Below are 19,650 nucleotides of genomic sequence, written 5' to 3'. Positions count from 1 at the left end.
AAGCAAGAAACCCTCTCAGCGGCGGGGGCAAAGGGGGGTGCAGCTCCGCACCGGGGGGCGACCTCGATGACCCCCCCGCGGCAACCAGGGCCGGGGCTGCGGCCTCCTCTGGCCCGGGCCCCCCACCCCGCTCCCCGGCCGGCCCCTGCGCTGCCCCTCGGCTGCCTTCACCTCCTCCAGGGGGGCAGACACCAGCGCGGCCTCCCAGCTCCTGCCCGCGGCTCCCGCTGAGGCGATCCCACCGGTTTTCGGCCTCCTCGGGCCCATGGCGGGGCGGGCGGCGGGCAGGGCCCACGCGTCGCCGTGGCGACCGGCTCCCGCGGGGTGACCGCCCTCAACCGGCGCCTGGGCCGCCCCTCTGCCGGCGGGGCCCGGTGCCCGCCCCGGGGAGCTCGACGGGGCCGTGGTGTGGAGGGCCCGGTGCCGCCCCCGCGGAGCTCGGCGGGGCCGGGGTGTGGAGAGCCCGGTGCCCGCCCAGGGAGCCGGCGGGGCCGGGGGTGTGGAGGTCTCTCCTGGGCCGACAGCGGCCTTCCCACCCGGCCGGCCTTATGGTGGGGTTCGGCGGGGCTTGGGCCGCCGTTGAGGCACTTTGCATCGTCGTTTGCCACACGGGTGGGTGGCTCAGGACACCTGGAGCAGCCTCCAGCACCGGCTGCTCCAAGTGGCTTCGCCGAGGCTGTGTGGGAAGGGTTGGGGTGCACGGCAGCAGTGCAGCGCCACCAAGGTAGACCTGGCATCCCAAGGGCTGCACAAACCCGGCAGCTCTCGGGGTGCCCGGGGAGGAGGGCGAAGGGGCTGAGCTCATGTCACGGTGCCGGAGCGTGACCCGAGCAGGGCCGCCTGAGGGGCAGCCAGGAGGGTGAGCGCACAGGTGTGGGCAGCCAGGCCTGCTCCCAGGCCGAAAGCACTCCAAATACTACCATATGTTACGGCACTGGGACCAGAAGGGGAGAGGGAGGCACAGTTGGGAGAAAGCAGGAGAGCTGCCAAGATAAAGAATTCATTACAGAGGAGTCATGTCGTGATCTCACACTGGAGACGAGTGAAATATTCTGTGTGATTTAACATTTGGTGAAAATATCCCAAACCACATGCTGCCCTCCCCCCACCGCCTTATACCGACCAGGGTTGCTCAGAGCCTCCAAATCTTTATTTCAGTTTCATCAGAACCTTAAAGCCCTGCTGTGCAGCACGTTATTGCTTCAGTCAGAATTCCATTCTGGGATGATCCTGACCTAGTGTATGTGCTGAAGAAAACCTTTAATTACACGAGTTTAGTGGAGAAGTAGGAATTTACGTTTGTAGACTCATAGAATTGTTTAGGGTGGAAAAGGCCTTTTAGATCATCGAGTCCAACCGTTAACAGGCAAGCCTCATATCATCTTAGTCTGCAGAAGGGTATCTTCCCTGGGTTTGCAGACAGTGATGTAGTTTACAACATGGGAAAGCTGCGCAGAGGTTTTGCCAACACCCATAAACATTCCCCCCTACCCCGCTTCTTGGCTGGTGTTCATTTTCCTCTTTTTGAGTTTTTCTTTTGTTGTCCAGAAAAAAAACCAGACTTCAATTGTTCACAGAAATAGGCAGTGTGACATTCCCACCACACCCTTGTTCTTCCTTAAAGTCATGGATCTGCAGACTGTGCCTACTGAGGTGCACTGAGAGAGTATGGGAAGGTGGAACAGGGCAGGAGCACCAGTCGATGCAGCAGAACAGGACAGAGGTATGGGGCAGAATGCACAGATAATGGTGCCAAATATCCTTATTATGAACCACGCTTCTGATTTTTCAGGGCTGGATCTAAGCTTCAGAAGGACCAACGGGAGAGGGTTGTGCACCCAGATCCTGATGGTATGGCTGGAGATGGGCACTACCATGATGTCTGTGGGAGAGGACAACTGCTTGACTATGCCCGCACCTGGATCTGTATGTACAGGATCATTAGGAAGGTTAAAAAACAGCAAGGCTGATGTCAGCCTACAAACAGGTCAGAGAACATGAACAATAACTGTGAGAACCATGAACTGGCCTGTTTGTATCTATTGTGTGTTTGCTTTGATGAGAAAGGATTATTTGAAGGAAGCTGTTTTGTTCTGCTGCTTACCATCTTAGTAAATGCATCTAGATAACTTGTTTATTGTTGTTGGATGCTATAGCAAGTAGCGAGTCAAGCTGAAGTAGGACAGCTGATCACTGGGAGCTTTACCAGTCCATTTAAAATTACCTCCACCACTCTCCTGAACAAAAGAGAGAAAGAAATGTATAGTTCTGAAATAGGTTCTCCAGTAGTGAAGTCAGCTAAAGACATCTTCTGTTTGGCTGCTTGTCTTTGTCCACTCGGTTATGCTGCCAAAGACCCTTGTAGGCCAAGCTGTAAGCCAGATCATTGAAACCCTTGTGGTTAAATCCTCCCAGAGACAAAAGAGGCAAATAAAAAATATCGGGAAACTACAGCCTTTGTTTCCTCCAAATGGATCTGGATGGCAAAACACCCAGTTGTGACTGAGCCATCCGAAAACCTTCAGCTTCCTTCTGATAACTAAAAGATGAATTTTCTGCAATCTTAAAACTTGTGTTAGCAAAACAATGTAATTCAGCTGTACTGATAAGCTGCAGATGAGAGGAATAGGCAAATCAAGGATCCAGAGAGACAACACACAGTTTGGGCTACCTTCTGCACAAAAAAATGTAATGCACCATTGTAAGCCTGACATTTCCATTTAACAAAATCGGGTCTACTATTAGTGGCAAGAGTTAACAGGCCTATCTGTGATGACTTTGTGTATGACAAGACTATTTATGGTGAGATTTTCAGGGAGAGTGGCAACCTAAAAATCACAAAGCCAGCCTTTCTATTTTCTGGCTTTTTAAAAAGTAACATTTGTGAATACGAGTGGAGTAACCAAAGCCATGAATTTATAATACACTTGCAATTCTGAATGATACTGAGTGTAAATAAAAGGTAGCTTACCATTCCCTGCGAGAGGGGTTAACAAGCCTGTGTATTCTGTATTTACACAGCAGGATAAGAAAGCCTGCATGGTTAATACTGTGGAGTAGTTACATGTTCCTGTGCCACACTTAACAAAAATGAAGGAGTGTTTAAAGATCAGGTATACTCTTTACCTCCTTCCGGAAGAAGACACATTGGTTACCTTTTATTTCAGGGTGATTTAAAGAACATTCGCACTTACTTGTTCTCCAGTAAAGTGTGGGGAGTGGAAAGGCATTATTACTAGTTGTAAAAGTCATGTCTTCTCTTCTTGTCCTGAAATCTTAACTAAAGAAATAGTTGACTAAAGAACTGGTAAAGGTTTTGGATCTTAAATAATTAAAGCCTAATTGACTGAGAGGGGAATTCATTTTAATCGTGTTTGCTTTTTTTTTTTGCTTTTTTTTTAAGTGCTTATTCTAAAAGCTTGACAAATATTTGGAAAAAAATTATCTTTTCAGTAAGAGCCATCAACTTCTCACCTTCAGTTGAGAAGTCAGCAAAGACACCTCTTTGCTTGAGCCCTTAAGAACACACTAAATTGCTTTATATTGCTTTCCTAAGATTTAAATGTTTCTTAAATAGGGAGGCTTCCTGAATTATGGCTTCAGAAAGCTGTTTCTGTTTTAGAAAACTTTCCAGAAGGTTGTCTAGAACAGCTAACAGGGCCTTCAGCACTGCTAAGGAAAACAGTCCTTCGTATTCCTTATATTTGTAAAAGAAGAAGAAAGGTGTTTGGTTTTTTTTTTTAAAAAGGCACTCTTTTTAAAGAGAACACTGTTCAGACTTTTTTCTCGCAAAAAGGAAGAAGAGGAAGACCACAAAACTCATTTTGCTTTACTTCCCAGTTTCATATCACTGCAGCATCTGGGCTGGGAACAGCTTTTGCAGCCCCCAGGACCCAGCCATCTCACAAGTTACACAGATTTGGCAGCTATGGCGTGTGTTTCCACAGCCTCCCTGAACTCTCACATACCAAGATGGATGCAGGAGGCCTTGCCTACAGTTGCTGCTCTGGCCACCAAATGATTCCTTATAATTTATTTCTCAGTCTCTAAATTCGTTTATATAATTTGCATAAAGCTTCCCACATGGACTGCATTGGCCTCGTGGATGTGGACCAAATATCTGTCTTGGCTTTAGGATCTAGAAAGCTTATTTCTACATCAGTAAATTATAGGTGTGTGTGCCCTGAAAGGGACAAAGGTTAAGCTGAGCATAAATTTGTTAATGCACTCCCCTCCTGAATGTGGCGTGGTGTACTTACAATTTTTCTGGCACCAGAGGTCAATAATTTCTTGATTAAACTGAGTTCTAGCTAATGAAACCATAAAATAAACTCTCCTCTTCGGATTGTAATGTGCCTTTCCTAATAAGATAAGGGTTGCTAGAGGCTTGCAAGCAGGGATGGTTAGAGAGAAAAGGAGCAGCTCAATTGCAAAGACAGTGCCGTTCAGGTGAGTCTGTCTGCCACAGTGCAAGGCCTGCCCTTGCTGGGCCACTATACGCACAAATCAATAGACCAAACCTGTCCATCTAAGAATGAGGCCAAAAGCAGAGCAATTTTTTAATATTCCCTTCTGCCTCCAGCTCTAGCATTTAAGTGTTGGCCTGGCTGCTTGTTTTTTCTTCCTTCAAAAATTTCTCGTCAAGCTGAGTTACAAATGTCTGTAGCCTCTGTTACTTATCACAAGCGTAACACACAGGACAGATCAAACTTCCTTTGTAGATACAAATAAGTTTACATTTAAGAGTCTCCACCAACTTTGTTTTACTGGGGAAAAAACCTTACAAGGCCCTGCATTTAATTTTGGAAAAGATGCTTTCGTAGTCTGCTCTCTCCCACGTGCATGCATGTGCGAGGAGAATGCTTTTTCCTCTCTACAGCCAATGGTATGAGGATTCCTGGCACAGCTCTAAATGAAATCCATTATCATCTGTCAGTAAAATGACTTCCAAATTCCAGCTGGATGCTGTGCAGCAGTCTCTTTAAAGAAAGACTCCCTCTGCATTTAGTGTTGTACTTCTGTCTCTAGGTAACTGAAGTTTGGAAGCAGTTCAGTGCTGCCAGTCAGCAAAAAAAGTCCAATTTCAGATATCGTAGGCTTTATTCCTGCCCCTTTCCAAAACAGATCCCAAGGTTTTATTCTTCTCCCTGAAGAAATAAATCCAAAGAAAACATTTTCCCACCCTTCCAGAAAGCCAATCTCCCCACCTCCACCCCATTCTCCCGCACTTTCAAGCCCTTTGTCATTGCCTGCTTGCTTCTGGTGCAGGAGGAGCGATGTCCCCTGGGTTAGGGAGCCCTCCGTGGAGATCTGCTGCTGGAGCACTCCTCACCCCTAAGGAGATCTGCTGCTGGAGCACTCCTCACCCCTAAGGAGATCTGCTGCTGGAGCACTCCTCACTTCTACTGCCGTCCAGGGAGTTTGCCACAGTAGTGCTGAGCACTAACCACTAACCTTTCCCAACAGCCAAACAAAGCAAAATCTAAATAAATGGAATTTGAAACATTGTATCCTTACTGGTGCAAAAATAAAAACACTTCTAATCCATTCAAACCAAACATTAGCTCCATGGAGGGTAAACAGACCTAAGATATATGCCAGTGTTTGCAATGAAAATGTTCATAATAAGTGGTGGAAAGACATGGTGTGTTTGTTTATTTTTTAAAGGAGAAGAGCTTTTCTGTAAAAAATCATGCAATCTGAAGTGGAGTTGGAGTAATTAAATGGCTAGAGCCATAATTCTTTGGCCTTGGTATACCAATTCTGTGAACTTGTATTTAGACGGATTTTGTCTGAATTTTCTGTGGGTAATGCCTATTTTTTGCAGAATAAATTGCAACAATATATATTATTCTGAAACTGTTGCTCCAACTTTAATTCTTTCTCCTTTCTTTCCCATCTGTTTCCCTGAGCACATGAACTCCCCTGTAGCTTTTGGAAAGAAGTGCATGGAGTAGCAACTATTTCCATCTCTATTTTGGCACCTGGCACTCTCAGTCATACTTGTGCCTAGAATCTACTTTATAGAACAGCCATGGTTAAACTCCCCAGTCTTAGGACTGTATTCCCAAACACCATCATGTCTTAGCTTATCGTCCGCTAAATCCTTTACTTTTCCATAAACCTGAAGTCTAACCATCATCTCCTTACCTCAAACCAGAAGAGCACCCTGTGCTTCTCTCTGCCCCCACCAGCATCATTCCTACATCACAAGCTTTTCTTATTCTGCATCTCCAAAATTCAAGCTAGACCCCAGTCCCCTGCGGTACCCCCCCTCCTGCGTCAGCGGGCCGTGCCACCATAAAGACTCCAAGCCAGCACCTCCTGGCAGCACACCTTGCGAAGGCCCAGCATCTCTCCTGCCAGTCCTTGCTTGTAGAGGAGTTATAGAGGACTGTATGAAAAGTTTATTTGTAAAAATGTTGTAATGTTTATTAAAAACATTTAAAAAAAAAAAGGGCAGGGAAGTGTAGTGGAATGAAGCTGGGTTAATTAGCATTGATAATATACAGAGGTGGTGGGGTGGCTGATGGGGATAATGTGCAGGTGTGGCTGGTTCTGTTAAGATGTTGGGCAGCCAAGGAAGAGAGAGCAGCTGAGGAAGAAGAGAGGGAGGAAGATGCAAGAGAGGAGAGAGCAGGCCCTGGGTGAGGCGAGATGAGAAGGCAGCAGAGGGGCTGTATGAAGAATATGCTGGTATGAGATGGTCAAAGACCTTGTTGCAGCTTGATAGTTTGGAGAGTGCTGCGACACTTGCTTCTGGGTGCAACGGGTCCGTGTGATCCAGGGTGCACCTGCCAAGCACCCCAACCTGCGAGCAGCCCCCGCAGCGCTCTGACAGGATTCATGCAGATGTGGTGCCCTCCCTTGCCAGCTGTGCTGCAGGGCCTCCTCCCTTGTGCTTCACCAAGCACCCCACTGCCACCGTTTCCCAGGCGACATAAGAAATTAAAGAATGTGGGCAGGCTGGGTACTGATACAGCCGGTGACTTGAGTTCACAACCTAACATTTGGCCAGCCATCCTATAGGAACTCCTGTAGATGATTTGGGAATTTACTTATTTCATCAGGATTTAGCCCTGGACCTATGTAGTGCCCCCTGCAAGTGCTGTAGCCCCAGCTGTTACTAGGAAAAGCACAGTAAGAATTCGGAGATGGGACCGAGCAGGCTATGAGCAGTCTCTGCCTGCCAAGGCCTCGTCTTGCACCCTCCTACCGTGATAAGTGAGAGACAGAAAGGTATTATCAAATGTGGCTCACCTTTGTGGCACTCTCTGTAATGGAGTGTTTTCTTCAGCTTCTTTGGATGGACACTGTGCAGTTATGCAAAGTCACCACACAAAAAAAAAGACGGTTTCCTGCCCCCCCAAGTCGGTGTATGTATCCTATCACAAGGTTTTAGTGAGTCTTTACAATATGGGAATTTGAAAGGATTTGTGCTGTCTTTGGTTCTGCAAATGATGGCAAAAACAAGGCACCGTCAGATTTCCTGCTTTTCTTAAATTAGCTATTTGAATGAAGGAGAGCAGATTTCATTTAAAATTCTCAGAAAACTAATTATTTAAAGAGCAAATGATAGAATTTTAGGAAAGGTGAACAATGTTTTCAATATTTTCATCCCTATCAGATGTTAACACCTGCTTTAATGTAAAACCTCCACTTACTACTGACAAATGTTATATAATAATAGAAGCTGTGAAGAATTGGAGACACCTTATCTTCAACATTGTACAGCTTCTGCCGTGACCAGCCATTCCTATGGATTCAGTAAGCTTTAAGCAAATAAAATGCAGCAAGTGTTTACATTAGACCATTACAGAGATCAAGTTTAAAAGGATTTCTAATTAGCACTTTTCTTAGTTAACAAACTGTGTTTGAAGTTAGTTAGCACTAATTCCTATCAGCCAAATTTCTTAATTCACATTAACAGCAGTCAGAATGAAAAATCAGGCCTTTTCCCATCTCCCTCCATCTCATTACTGCAAAGTGAAACATCCACTGTGGCAGGGCTGCCAAGTGCTGAGGACCGTCAATGGAAGAGGTACCCGAGCTGGATGAGGTCTGTCCCTGCTCCCAATGCACTGACTTGCCTGTGCCAGTGTTTGCAGATCATGCCGTCCTTGATGCTTATTTTGTATCTAGTGATTTTTCAGAGATGCTAGTCAGCGTTTGAAAAGAATGTGGAGAGATTTGAAATAAACAGCTGAGCATAGCATTTCGGCTGTGGTGTCCAAGGCCTAATTCTTTTCTATGCAGATATATTCCAAGTACACAAACATCATGAAGTCATTGTGACTGTCTGTCATCAGGTATGGGAAAATATGTAAACAAAATGACAGAAAATGGAATTTCTTAGCTTTCTTTAAAATGTATGTTAAATGCCAACAGAAAGCTTTCTTTGGTGAAAAAGTCTTCTTCCATTTGCCTTGAATGATCTTTGCTTTTCTTCATCATTCCACAAAATTCTATGATGACTAAGCAATAATAATTTAAAGAAAGCACTGATGAATTAGTTAGTTTTCTGCAAACTCCTGTCAGTAAACCAGTGTAGATCAATGAAACGATGAGTGGTGTTCCTCAGGGCTCCGTACTGGATCCGGCGCCCTTTAACATCTTTGTCGGCAGCATGGACACCGGGATTGAGTGCACCCTCGGCAGAATTGCCAGCCACACCAAGCTGTGCGGTGCCATCACCCACTGGAGGGAAGGGATGCCATCCAGAGGGACCCAGAACGGCTTGAGGGGTGGGCCTGTGAGCACCTCATGAGGTTCAACAAGGCCAAGTGCAAGGTGCTGCCCATGGGTCCGGGCAGTCCCAAGCACAGACACAGGCTGGGCAGAGAACAGATTGAGGGAAGCCCTGAGGAGAAAGACTTGGGGGTGTTGGTTGACAAGAAGCTCAACGTGGTGCAGCAACATGCGCTTGCAGCCCAGAAAGCTGACCCTGTCCCGGGCTGCACCAAAAGCAGCGTGGCAGCAGGGTGAGGGAGGGGGCTCTGCCCCGCTGCTCCGCTCTGGTGAGACCCCCCTGCAGCGCTGCCTCCACCTCGGGGCCCCCAACATAAGAAGGGCACAGACCTGTTGGAGCGGGTCCAGAGGAGGCCATGAACATTCTCAGAGGGCTGGAGCCCCTCTCCTATGGGGACAGGCTGGGAGAGCTGGGGCTGTTCAGCCTGGGGAAGGGAAGGTTCCGGGGAGACCTTAGAGCAGCTCCCAGTACCTAACAGGGCCGACAAGAAAGCTGAAGAGGGACTTCTTACAAGGATGTGTAGTGATGGGACAAGGGGGATGGCTTTAAGCTGAAAGAGGGTAGATTTAGATTAGATGTCAGGAAGACATTCTTTACTGTGAGGGTGGTGAGGTGCTGGCACAGGTTGCCCAGAGCAGCTGTGGATGCCCCATCCCTGGCAGTGCTCAAGGCCAGGTTGGACGGGGCTTGGAGCAACCTGCTCTAGTGGAAGGTGTCCCTGCCTGTGGTGGGGGTTGGGCTAGGTGACCTGTAAAGGACCCTTCCAGCCCAACCCATTCTATGATTCTATGAAGTGCAACTTGTCTGGTTTCCTTTTATATAAAAGTCTGACATTTGCAAGATTTATTTGAACTTTTGGGGAATTTTACAACACCAACTATTGCTTTCCAGGACAGAAAATTAATGAACTGAAACTGAAAGGCCGTCTTCTGGTCTAATGATGTTTAGACAACACTAGAAAGACAGAACTATGCCACCAAGAAGTGTGGGAGTTTGGGTGTAATAGAAAGGCTACTCTGAATCACTCCGAGGGTAGTTTACATTTCAGAGGTGATGGAATTGTGTTTCGGAGATCATAACATAGCTCTTGCACAAAAGGTTCAATCAGCACATTATGTTTCTTTTTAGAGCTTGGTACTTGGGATTCCAAGCTGGTGCAAATATATTGCTGTTATTTTGGGGCAGTAAGCTAGCTGGGGTAAAAGCTGATCAGTTCTGAAGCAAGGAAAATACTGACTACTAAAGCTCAACACTTACCTCATTCAGACCTTCCCCTCGGAGTTCGAGTAATTCTAGATGCTTCGAACAACAGGCTGAGGCCCAGGTCTGGAGGCAGTTAGCTCGCCAGGTACTGTGAGTGACCTGAGCTTACGTACCTGGCTCACACACCGTCAGCCACCCATCCTGGAGCGCTGGACGTATACTGACGTCTAATTAGAGGGCTATCTAATAGATGGAGCTGGCTCACCCTTCTTTTCTGCCCAGAATGAGTGGATTAGCAACACGTAGTAGATACAATTGGCAGCACTTCTCATTCAGTGGTTCTAATAGATTTTAATGGAATCAAAGTAAGTCAATTGATCCACTACACGTACTAGGATGCTGTTCAAATCAGAGACTTGGAGATCTTTGCTGGTCAGCCCAGTGGAGCTCCCAGCAGAAAGCACTTTCCTTTTTGCTTTTCAGAAATATGGCAAAATGATGGAAAGCTTCACAGTGCAGCTCCAGCTTTGCAAATGCATTCAAAACCATACTGAAAATATGGACATTTAACATTACAGCTACCTTCATATTGCCTTATTCTACCTTTCTTTCTGCAAATTCTATTCTAGACATACTACTGTACAGAAGTGTCTTGCATTTGAGGTAGCTTCTACAAGCTGCATCCGAGGTAACAAGCCTGCCTTCCACAAGTTTTAGCAGAATCTTATAATTGTGAGTGTTTTCCAGAGCTCTAGGTCGTGAGTGTACGTTTGAAACAACCAAATGATCACATAGCAAATATTATAGTTTCATGGTTCAGCGTGTACACTCTTTGCCGAAGTGTTCATGAAAATGAACATGGATGCTTCAGCTTGGCCTTTGGGAGGCGTTCCTCAAGGCTGCATTTATGACATCATTAATTATTTCATCCACTAGCCAGGAAGAGTGTGGTTTTCTGAAAGAATGAGCACATTCCTCTTCCTCATTTTATCTGTGGAGGGGATGTGAAGGCATGGAGAGAACAGAGGAAGGACGGAGCTCAGAACCCTGGAGCACACTGCATCGCTGCTGCTGCACAGAAACAAGCAGTCTGCATGGCTGGAAGTGTGATGAAGGGTGAGAAGGCACTAAAGGCAGGCATTTGAAGCTGGCAGAAAATAATTCCTGTTCTCTTCATGCAAATACACTGCTGGCGGGGCATGGTGCTGGTGGGGCATGGCAATATTACCACTGGGGACTGTGCTAAGTGTTTTATGTCTTGTTAAACTGAGATACCTTGACCTGCCTTAACCTGTTTGCTTGCCCATCCTCTCGTGCTGAGCCCTAGACCTCCACTTATATATTTGGAACTTAAAGAATTGTTGAAGGGAGGAAACATTATGCGCAGATTTTCATCCATTTGTTATCCTCAAGTTAGTGGGGAAATAGAATGTTTTAATTGAGTTTTGAAAGGTTCCTGACCTAGATGAGAAGCCCTGGAAATCATTTGCATCAGCCTTTCTAAAAAAAACAGTTTATCAGTCTGATAAAGATCAAGCTGGGGATGTCTTGCCCAGCTGCTTTCTAGGATATTTATGAGGATTTGATGATGATGTGTGCTTCAAAAAGCCTGTGGGGTTTTTTTTTGTTTTCAAAGAATGCAAGACACTTCTGTACAGTAGTATGTCTAAAATATAATTTGAAGAAAGAGAGAATAAGACAATAGAAAGGTAGTTGTAATATTAAATGTCCATATTTTCAGTGTGGTTCTGAATGCATTTGTCAGGCTGGAGCTGCAAAACTCAGGCTGGATCCTTGATATCAGTTTTCTTATACACAGTGAAAGAGCAAGACTGTTGTCCAAGCCAGCAGCTGCTCGGTGCTTTGTATCTATGGGGAGAAAAGTACAAGCATAGAAACGCAAACGTCGGTGTGGGAGACCACAGCCTTCCTTAGGCAGAACAGATAACTAGGCTCCTTCACGGAAGAGAATATATGTGATACAGTTACCCCTGTGCTACCCTTCCATCCACACTTCAGGTGAAGGCTATCTGCCTGAACCAGGAACAGTGGAAGGAGGGTGTACGTGCTGAACCATGAAACTATGATATTTGCTATGTGATCATTTGGTTGTTTCAAACTTACACTCACAACCTACAGCTCTGGAAAACACACATATATGTGTGTGTGTATATATGTGTGTATAATATTCTGCTAGATCTGGTGGCAGGCAGGCTTGTCACCTCAGATGGAGCTTGAGGTGGCGGCCTCAGTTACTGGCTAGGCGGCAGTAGAGATTATTTGTGTATTAATACACAAGTGCACTATTTACTGTACCAGTTGGAAATTCAGTTCACTGTCCTGGTGAAAAGTTCCTGTTATCACAGATATCCTCATTCCTATGCTACTGCTGCTGTGCTCTCTTGCATCTAGCAAAAAGCAATTTTCATAAGGATGACTGGCTATCTACTACTGCTTCTTGCACATTTGTAGAATGTCAAACCAAACCCTGTTCACTTGGGCCATTTTAAGGATAAAGTTCTAATTAACGTTATATGAATCAATCAGATGCCTACTGCTGCGGGACAGTGAAAGGCTGTTTTTTTCTCAGCTCCCTTGTTGATGTATTTCCAGTGGTCACTGTGTTCGCTTTCCCCAGCACAGGGTTGGGGCAAGATATGGGCTGCGGTTTGCTGGCATTGTGATGTGGGCTCATGGCACGATAATTAATGCTCCTCAGGATGGCACCGGAGCAGTCAATAATGCTGGGAGCAGGAGTGGCTATGCCAGCACCAGGACTCTTACGTCCACTCCAGGAATGTCATTCAAGGTGGTGGTTTAACTCCTCCAGCAGAAGACCTCCTGTCAGCACGGGAATCTCTGCATGGGTGCTGCAGGGTGGCTGTCATTGGGAGGAGATCTGCAATTTGGACAAGGGACCATGTAGGGGAAGCTCTGGCCACCAATGCCCGTGATTCCCAAGAATGTCAAGGAAACTGGTGGTTTGGAGACCATGTGGCAGGACCACTTGAGCCTTTACAAGTGCTGCAATGCAGTGCCAGTCTCCAGCCCAGCAGATGCTAATGGGATAGAGGTCACAGCCCAGCCTGGGCCAAACATCTTTCAGTGAACCAGGCAGCGTGCTGATCCTTCCACCGAGTCAGAGGCCACCAGGCTGATCTGGGTTTGGACCTCTGAACAGGAGTCAATGCAGCGTGATGAGGATATGCAACTGCTGCCTCCTTCAGAGAAGGGAGCTGCCCTGCCAGGGACCTCTTCCCAGTGACCTTGACTACACTCCGTAGCTGGCTGGGATGATAGGTTTACTGAGGCCTCAGGGAATGGACACCCTGATGTTTAGACTTGGATCTGGGAAACCTGAGGCCCGGAGGAGTTGATTTACATCCTCTTCCTTGGTCCGGTGTTCACAGCATACTGTGGAGCCTTCTGCCACGGCTGGAGCTGTGCCCCTCTACGGTGGCAGCTGCCATCAGCCCTGCTGCTTTGCTTTACCATCTGCTGGTAGAGGCACTCACAGGCAGCCTCCAGCCCAGCCGGATTAGACCCATTCATATCTGAAATAACTGAGGCAGGGGGAGGAGCTGTTAAAACAGCTCATCCCCCTCCGAGCAGCTCTGCCATGGACCCCTGTCCCCTCTGAGCAGCTGCCCCCCCCACCGCTGAGCCCCTTGGAGCAGCTGCTGCCCGTCTGGCTGCCCCAGTCCTCTTGTCAGCTGTTTGATGTCACCCATCAATCTTCCATCTTTCCTGCAAATCTCTGATGATCAAGTTTCACATTTCCAGGGCTCTGGCCGTAAAGCCCCTTTCACTGGTATAATTAGTAATTAGAGGAAAAATGTTAGCAAACTCCTCTTGGCATAAACAGACACTCAATCCCCATCTGTCAGGTCAGGAAATTCACATTAGGGCGAAGGCTCAGCGCAGGTTTTTCTCTCTGAGGTGAGTGACCGCACATGCTCTGCACTACTTAATTAAACTGGCCACATGACTTCGAGTGAGAGCTATTTATAAGTGGCTGCTTCAATTATAAACAATTTTCAGTGTTTTGAAAGTCATCGTATCTTCCCCACTAGGAGTCCCCATGGACTTTAGAAGACATGGGCTCTCACAGTGATGCTCCACAGCCCCTGGTAAGGAGCCGGGGGACATGCCTGGCTGGTGTTCCAACACGGAGCCACACTGCCGTGACACAGTTCCATGGAGTCACGCTCTCACTCAAGCACGACAGGTAAAGGCCGACTGAGGCCTGGCCCCCTTCAGTACAGCAAGCAAATGCATGGTGATACGCAGCAGGCGAAGCTGAAGACAGGCTGGAAACAAGGCTCCACGTATTTAATGTGGAACACAGCTAATGGCTGGGGACAATTAGCAGGCGTTACGATGAACACCCTTCTCTGGAAAGCTTCCAGGCAAAACTGGATGTTTTTTCCTCCTGTAACAGATGCTATAGCTCAAAGATAAGGTGATTTAGGAAAGTCCTATGCCTTGCGTTGTGGAGGAGGCTGGAGCAGATGATCACAATGGCTTCATCTGGCTTTATGGTCTGCAGTGGTAATGCCGGCCAGGCCCTGCCTAACCCATAACTTGGGCTCCATGCATTGTTATTTCCTATGGCGCATCCTCTGGTCTTGTTTGGCTCCTGTTAAGAACTGTTTTTTCCCCTTCTGCACAGGAGAAAATTCATGTATGACTGAGGATCAAGCCTCTGGTCCTTCCATAATTATCTGAGGGAAAGCCAGGGGTTGTATGGCTGGCCAAAAGCTCAGCAGTGGTTAAGCTCAGCAACCCTTTTCTGGGCTTTCTGTTTCATTTATAGGTGTTGGTGCAACCAAAACAAAGACAAACAAGCCAAGTCTGTGGCTGCATTCCCTGCCCAGAGAAGGACAGACTATAAATACAAAACCCTAGCACCACAAGCAAGGCAATTCTTATGTGCCATCTTGCTCTGTAACCCAGTCCTGCCTGCTCTCTCCAGAAGGAAAGCAATCTCCTTCCCGGTTTCTGAGGCAAATTAGACATAGCAGCACAGGGTTGTTTCAGGTATGGGCAGAGAAGCTGGGCTTGCTTGAGCCACACTTGGGTAAGGAGCCATGACTAAATGGAAACTGTAAAATACAATCCGATTCTTCAAGCAGTATTTAACTTTGAAGTTCTCAGACCACTGTATAGCTTAAGGGGACCTCCCTTTAGGATCCTGCGAGGGACAGGGTGAACCGCAGCTGCTGGAGTGGGAAAGGAGGAGTTTCTAGAGAAGGAGATCCCCCGACAGCTATATGAGATGCTCTTTGTCATAGGCATTTTCTTTGCAGGATGTGTAGCTGAAGAAAGGCACAGATAATTTTTTGTTGTTGTTGTTGGAACCATTTTCAGATAGGCTGAACACTGTGTCTCAGGGTACTAAAAATCAAACTGGACACTGAGTTCAGTGTTAGGTAAAAAAATAGAAATTAATACAGCATCACAGGAGAAATTGTAAGAAAAACAGACTTAAATTCTTACAGTAGCATAAGCTTATACTTTTGACCTGATGCATGCCTCACAAAGCTGAACTTATTTTAAACAACTTAAAAGTCTTTGACCTTAACAGCTTAATAGTATTCTCTTAAAATATTTTTCTGAGTTTATGTTCCTAGGCCTCAAAGAGAAAGGTGAACTCAAGGAAAAATAAACCAGTTATGCAGGATCACGCTGACACCCTTAACTCCCCAACTGATAACTTAAGATCACTTTCAGCAGCCCCTGTTACTTGAGCTAACTGGAATAACTGGTAACAGCAGAGGTTTGTTATTTGGTAGGTGAATGAGCACTACGAGGAGATGAGGTCATACATTCGTACTACCGCATGCTATTGGCTTTTAGAGAGACTCCATGGCAGGGGAAGAGTGATGTGGACTCCGTTCTGATGGGGACTGTGACCAAAGGGGCTCCCCTCTGCCAGCTCCAAACAAGCTGTGATCCTGCGTCCCATCTCTGTTCCCTGGTCCTTGCTGCAGTCCTATCTTTTCCCCATCCTGAGATACGTGTAGTTCAATCCCATCTCCCCATCCCTGCCCCAGTTTCTTGGCTCGACTTGTCCCTGACTCCTTGCTCTGATTTGTGTCACTAGCACTGACTAGTTCCCTGATAGATGCTTCCCTGCCAACTCCGAGTTTACAGTAATGTCTCCCTACCTGTATTTTTCGCAGTCTCTGTTCCTCCGTACCGCTCCAGCTTCTCAGACTCTTCCTTCACCCCTGGCATTCACCCTCTTTTCTGCCTTCCATACCCTCTGCTCCTTCTCCAGTCTCCGAGTCTATCTAGACCAACTCCTTTACCTTGAACACAGCTCCTGCTAGAACTGATCTCTCTCCTGCCACACCCCTTCATCTTCAGTATAGCTTGTGGTTCCAGCCTCCTCCTCAGGCTGAGTCTTTCCTCCTCAGATTCCTGCTCCTCTTTACTTCTGAAGGTAGCCTTCACTTTTCCTCAGATCTCTGCCCTGAGCATTACCCAAACAACTCCTGTCTGCAATTTCTGTGCTCCAGTCAATTCCCTGCTCTGTATCAATCAGTTTTCATTCCTTCCCTCTCCCCTCCACATCTGCTTCCATTCACTAGGTCTTCTGAGCCGTGTTTTCTGAGTGCCAGTTGCACATCTTCATGGAGTCTGTTCTACCACTCTTAACTCCAGGAGCAGTGTCTATAAGAAGCAACCTATTTGACTTATGCATGCAGAACATGCACGAAGTCTGTGGTGACTTCACCTGCACAGCTCTGACCTGCACATTTCATAGTGTGGCCTTTCCAGCTTGGCCAAGCTTTGATAGTTTTCACAAGGAGAGAAAGAGGAACACTCCTGACTCAAAAGTTATTCCTTCTGGCAGGACCTCCTTTTGAACATCAGTACCACTACAGCTTCTAAAATAAACAATTTGTCAGAACATGTTCAATATGAGGGAAAAAAAAATCCATAATTTCATTTTTCAATTTTTCCAAACAAGTGTCTTACCATGAATATGACAGTGACCGGGGCAGGCTAGGAACAGAGAGGGAGACGAGAAGCCAGAGCGAGTGGAAACTTGAAAAGGAGGAAATCTATGCCAGAGGTGTCTACGTCTTCCCTTCTTTATCAGTGGTTGCAGTAAGTCTTTAACAACATATGCTTGGTATGGTACCTCTGCTTTTCTTGTCTCCTATTTTATTCAACCCCTTCTGTAATTCCTTGTTCCCAACATTTTTATTCTTCAGTTTTGTACCTGTTTCATCTTCTACTGTATCTCTTTATACTCCCTTTGCAGCTTATTTTGTTTTTCTTTCCTACTCTATTTCTTATTTATCTTCTAAATCTTTTCTCTTGGCTCCTTTTCCTCCACATCATAACTTTCTTCCCCCCTCAATCTGCTCCATGAAATAACTCTGGCTATGAAAAAAAAAAAGAAAAAAGAAAAAAGCGCCAAGAACAATAGGTATAAGGCCAGATGTCTGGACATCAGCATTCGTTTGTGCTCTTATTTTTGGTCATACTCAAAATGTGCCCAGCTGTTGCACTAAGCCCTTTAAGCAATCAGCAAATCCCTGCTCTGCCTGCTCCGAGTATATTCATGCATAGAACCCATCTGGAATTGCTCATCTCTTCTCAGGTCCTCTTAAACTACCTTATACTTCTGGGTCTGATTGAAGAAAATATTTTATAAGGAATATTTTGAGAAAATATGAGCAAATACCATCACCTTAGTCAGAAAATCTTTTCTACTGACACTGTGTTTTCCACTGTGGAAGTTGGGTGTGTTCCCCTTTGCTCTCTGTCCTCTCTCTCTGTCCCTCATTTGCTTCACCTCCATTCCTCCATAAATTACCCCTGTGCTGTGAATTTGCTGGAGAACATGTCTGGTTTGCCTGTGTTTGAAAGCCCCAGGCTGTTTAGTGATAACACCTGTCTAGCTAGTTAGAGAGGGCGTAGATCTGCTGGGGACCGCGAAGGGAGGCAGAGGCAGCTCTCTCCATTCAGCATGACACTGAGGGTTAACAGAAGGAAAATATTGATGTTTTATTAAATTACTCCTATAGGTCGGATCATATAACATGCCCAAGATCTAAACAATGATCCTGTTCTGGAGGAATGTGAGGTTCAGACTGATGAGATAAACCGTTTGCTGGAATATCTCTGAGTTCACTAAATTGCTTCCCTTATTTAATTACAAATTAATTGAAAACACTCCTTGCCCAGCGGAACAATACTTAAAACCTGATTTGTTGATAGTATCCTAATCCTCCTTAATATTCCCGTAGACTCTCCCATGATTATGTCATCAATTTTACACTTGTTTAGACTTTGGCAAAACCTTGTATGCAGGACTCATTAACATAAATAAGAGAAATAGATGCAGTCCTGGTGTTCACAAAGCCTTATTAATCCCAGCCAGGACAATGCTGACATAAATAACAAAGTGGCACACTTGCAAGTGATGTAAATTTTGTAGTTGAGGCACTATCAGAGCTCCGAATGGAAAGATGTATCTCTGTTAGTGGAAAGAGGAGATGAGTATCTGGAAAAGAAGCAAAAGAAATCTGTGCAGGAAGAGGTTGAGTTATGGAATTAGTTGAATTTAAAGCATCTAGAGGACGTGTCCTCTGCCTGTTGCGTTTCTGGTCTTCAACCAGTACCAGATCCCTCACCTAGCTCTGCACTTTCCAGTGCTTAGCACCACCTTTTGATATTCCAAAGGAGGCAGTTTGCCTGAGGCAGACAGCTCCACTGTGTGGTAGAAAAAACTGGCCAACAAAAGAGAGAAATTAGAGCTTACTTTCAGTCCCCAAGAAGCAAGTAAGTTGTACGCGTTTCAGCCAAGTCATTGGCCTCTCAGTTCGGGACGATGTCTATTTGCTTACTGGGAAATGCTTTGTAAAAACAAAAGAAATGCAAATACTGAGCAATATCAAATTCTTATGAAACGTCTGTCAGCCAGCATCACAACGCATTCTTACTCAGACAGCCCAACGCTATAAATCCAAACCACTTCCCACCTTCCTGCACCCAGATAAAAGTCCACCTTTCCCTTCGATCCTATAGCTGACACTTTTCCTCAAACGCTAATCATATAAACAATTTATATGGTGCACCAAAAAGGCTGACAAAACTGGGCAATTTTGGACACTGTGATGGAGGAAAGATGAAATAAGATCTGTAGATTCTGGGTCTGGACTTGTCAAAGCACCTTCCCTAGCTTCAGTGGGGAGAGGATGCAGGGAAGAGCGGGTGCTTTACGCAGGTTGGTTCTAGCTATTTTGGGTCAAAGGGAAAAACTGGAAGTCGAACAGGCATGTGGTACAAATGCCAGGGGTCTGGGGACATGTGGTCTCAGGTAGGTGCTCCTTGAGAAGGCAGGTACTCACTTCACACTCCCATCCCTGCAGATCTTCTTTCAAGTACAGCCCCCTCCCTCGTACATACCGGTGATCTGCTGCTGCAGTAATGGAAGTATGACCAGTAATGGCACAGTGGCTGTGGCCCAGCAAAAGTCACACACTGATGTGGGTGGTAAAGGCTGAGAGTTACTACCATCGTGTGAATGCCAAACAGCTACGGAAGAGATTTAGTTAGCTCACAGATGGGCATAAATTAGAGGTTTCTTCTTCTGAGTCTGCGTGTGCCGAGTTTTCCAGATGAAGGGGCTCTTACCGTAGAGGAATTAGAAGGTATTCCCCGAAATGCTGCATTTG

The 19,650-nt window shown here is 46.2% G+C and overlaps 1 protein-coding gene across 1 annotated transcript in view; it reads right to left on the bottom strand.

Annotated features, from left to right (window-relative positions):
* The window catches only part of LOC308065694 (sperm-associated antigen 17-like), a 67,135-nt gene that overhangs the window by 11,792 nt on the left and 35,693 nt on the right, over window positions 1–19,650 (bottom strand). Inside the window, exon 1 of the mRNA XM_080391892.1 lies at window positions 172–19,650. This exon is cut by the window's right edge and continues 35,693 nt beyond it. Within this exon, the coding sequence (XP_080248018.1) occupies window positions 172–267 (96 nt within the window). The 5' untranslated portion in view covers window positions 268–19,650. The remainder of the gene's footprint in view (window positions 1–171) is intronic.

Source organism: Falco punctatus (genome assembly GCF_963210335.1).
Source record: "Falco punctatus genome assembly, chromosome: 6".
Lineage (NCBI taxonomy): Eukaryota > Metazoa > Chordata > Aves > Falconiformes > Falconidae > Falco > Falco punctatus.
The sequence above is the reverse complement of the archived record's forward strand: the minus strand, read 5'-3'. Positions and strand labels throughout refer to the sequence as shown.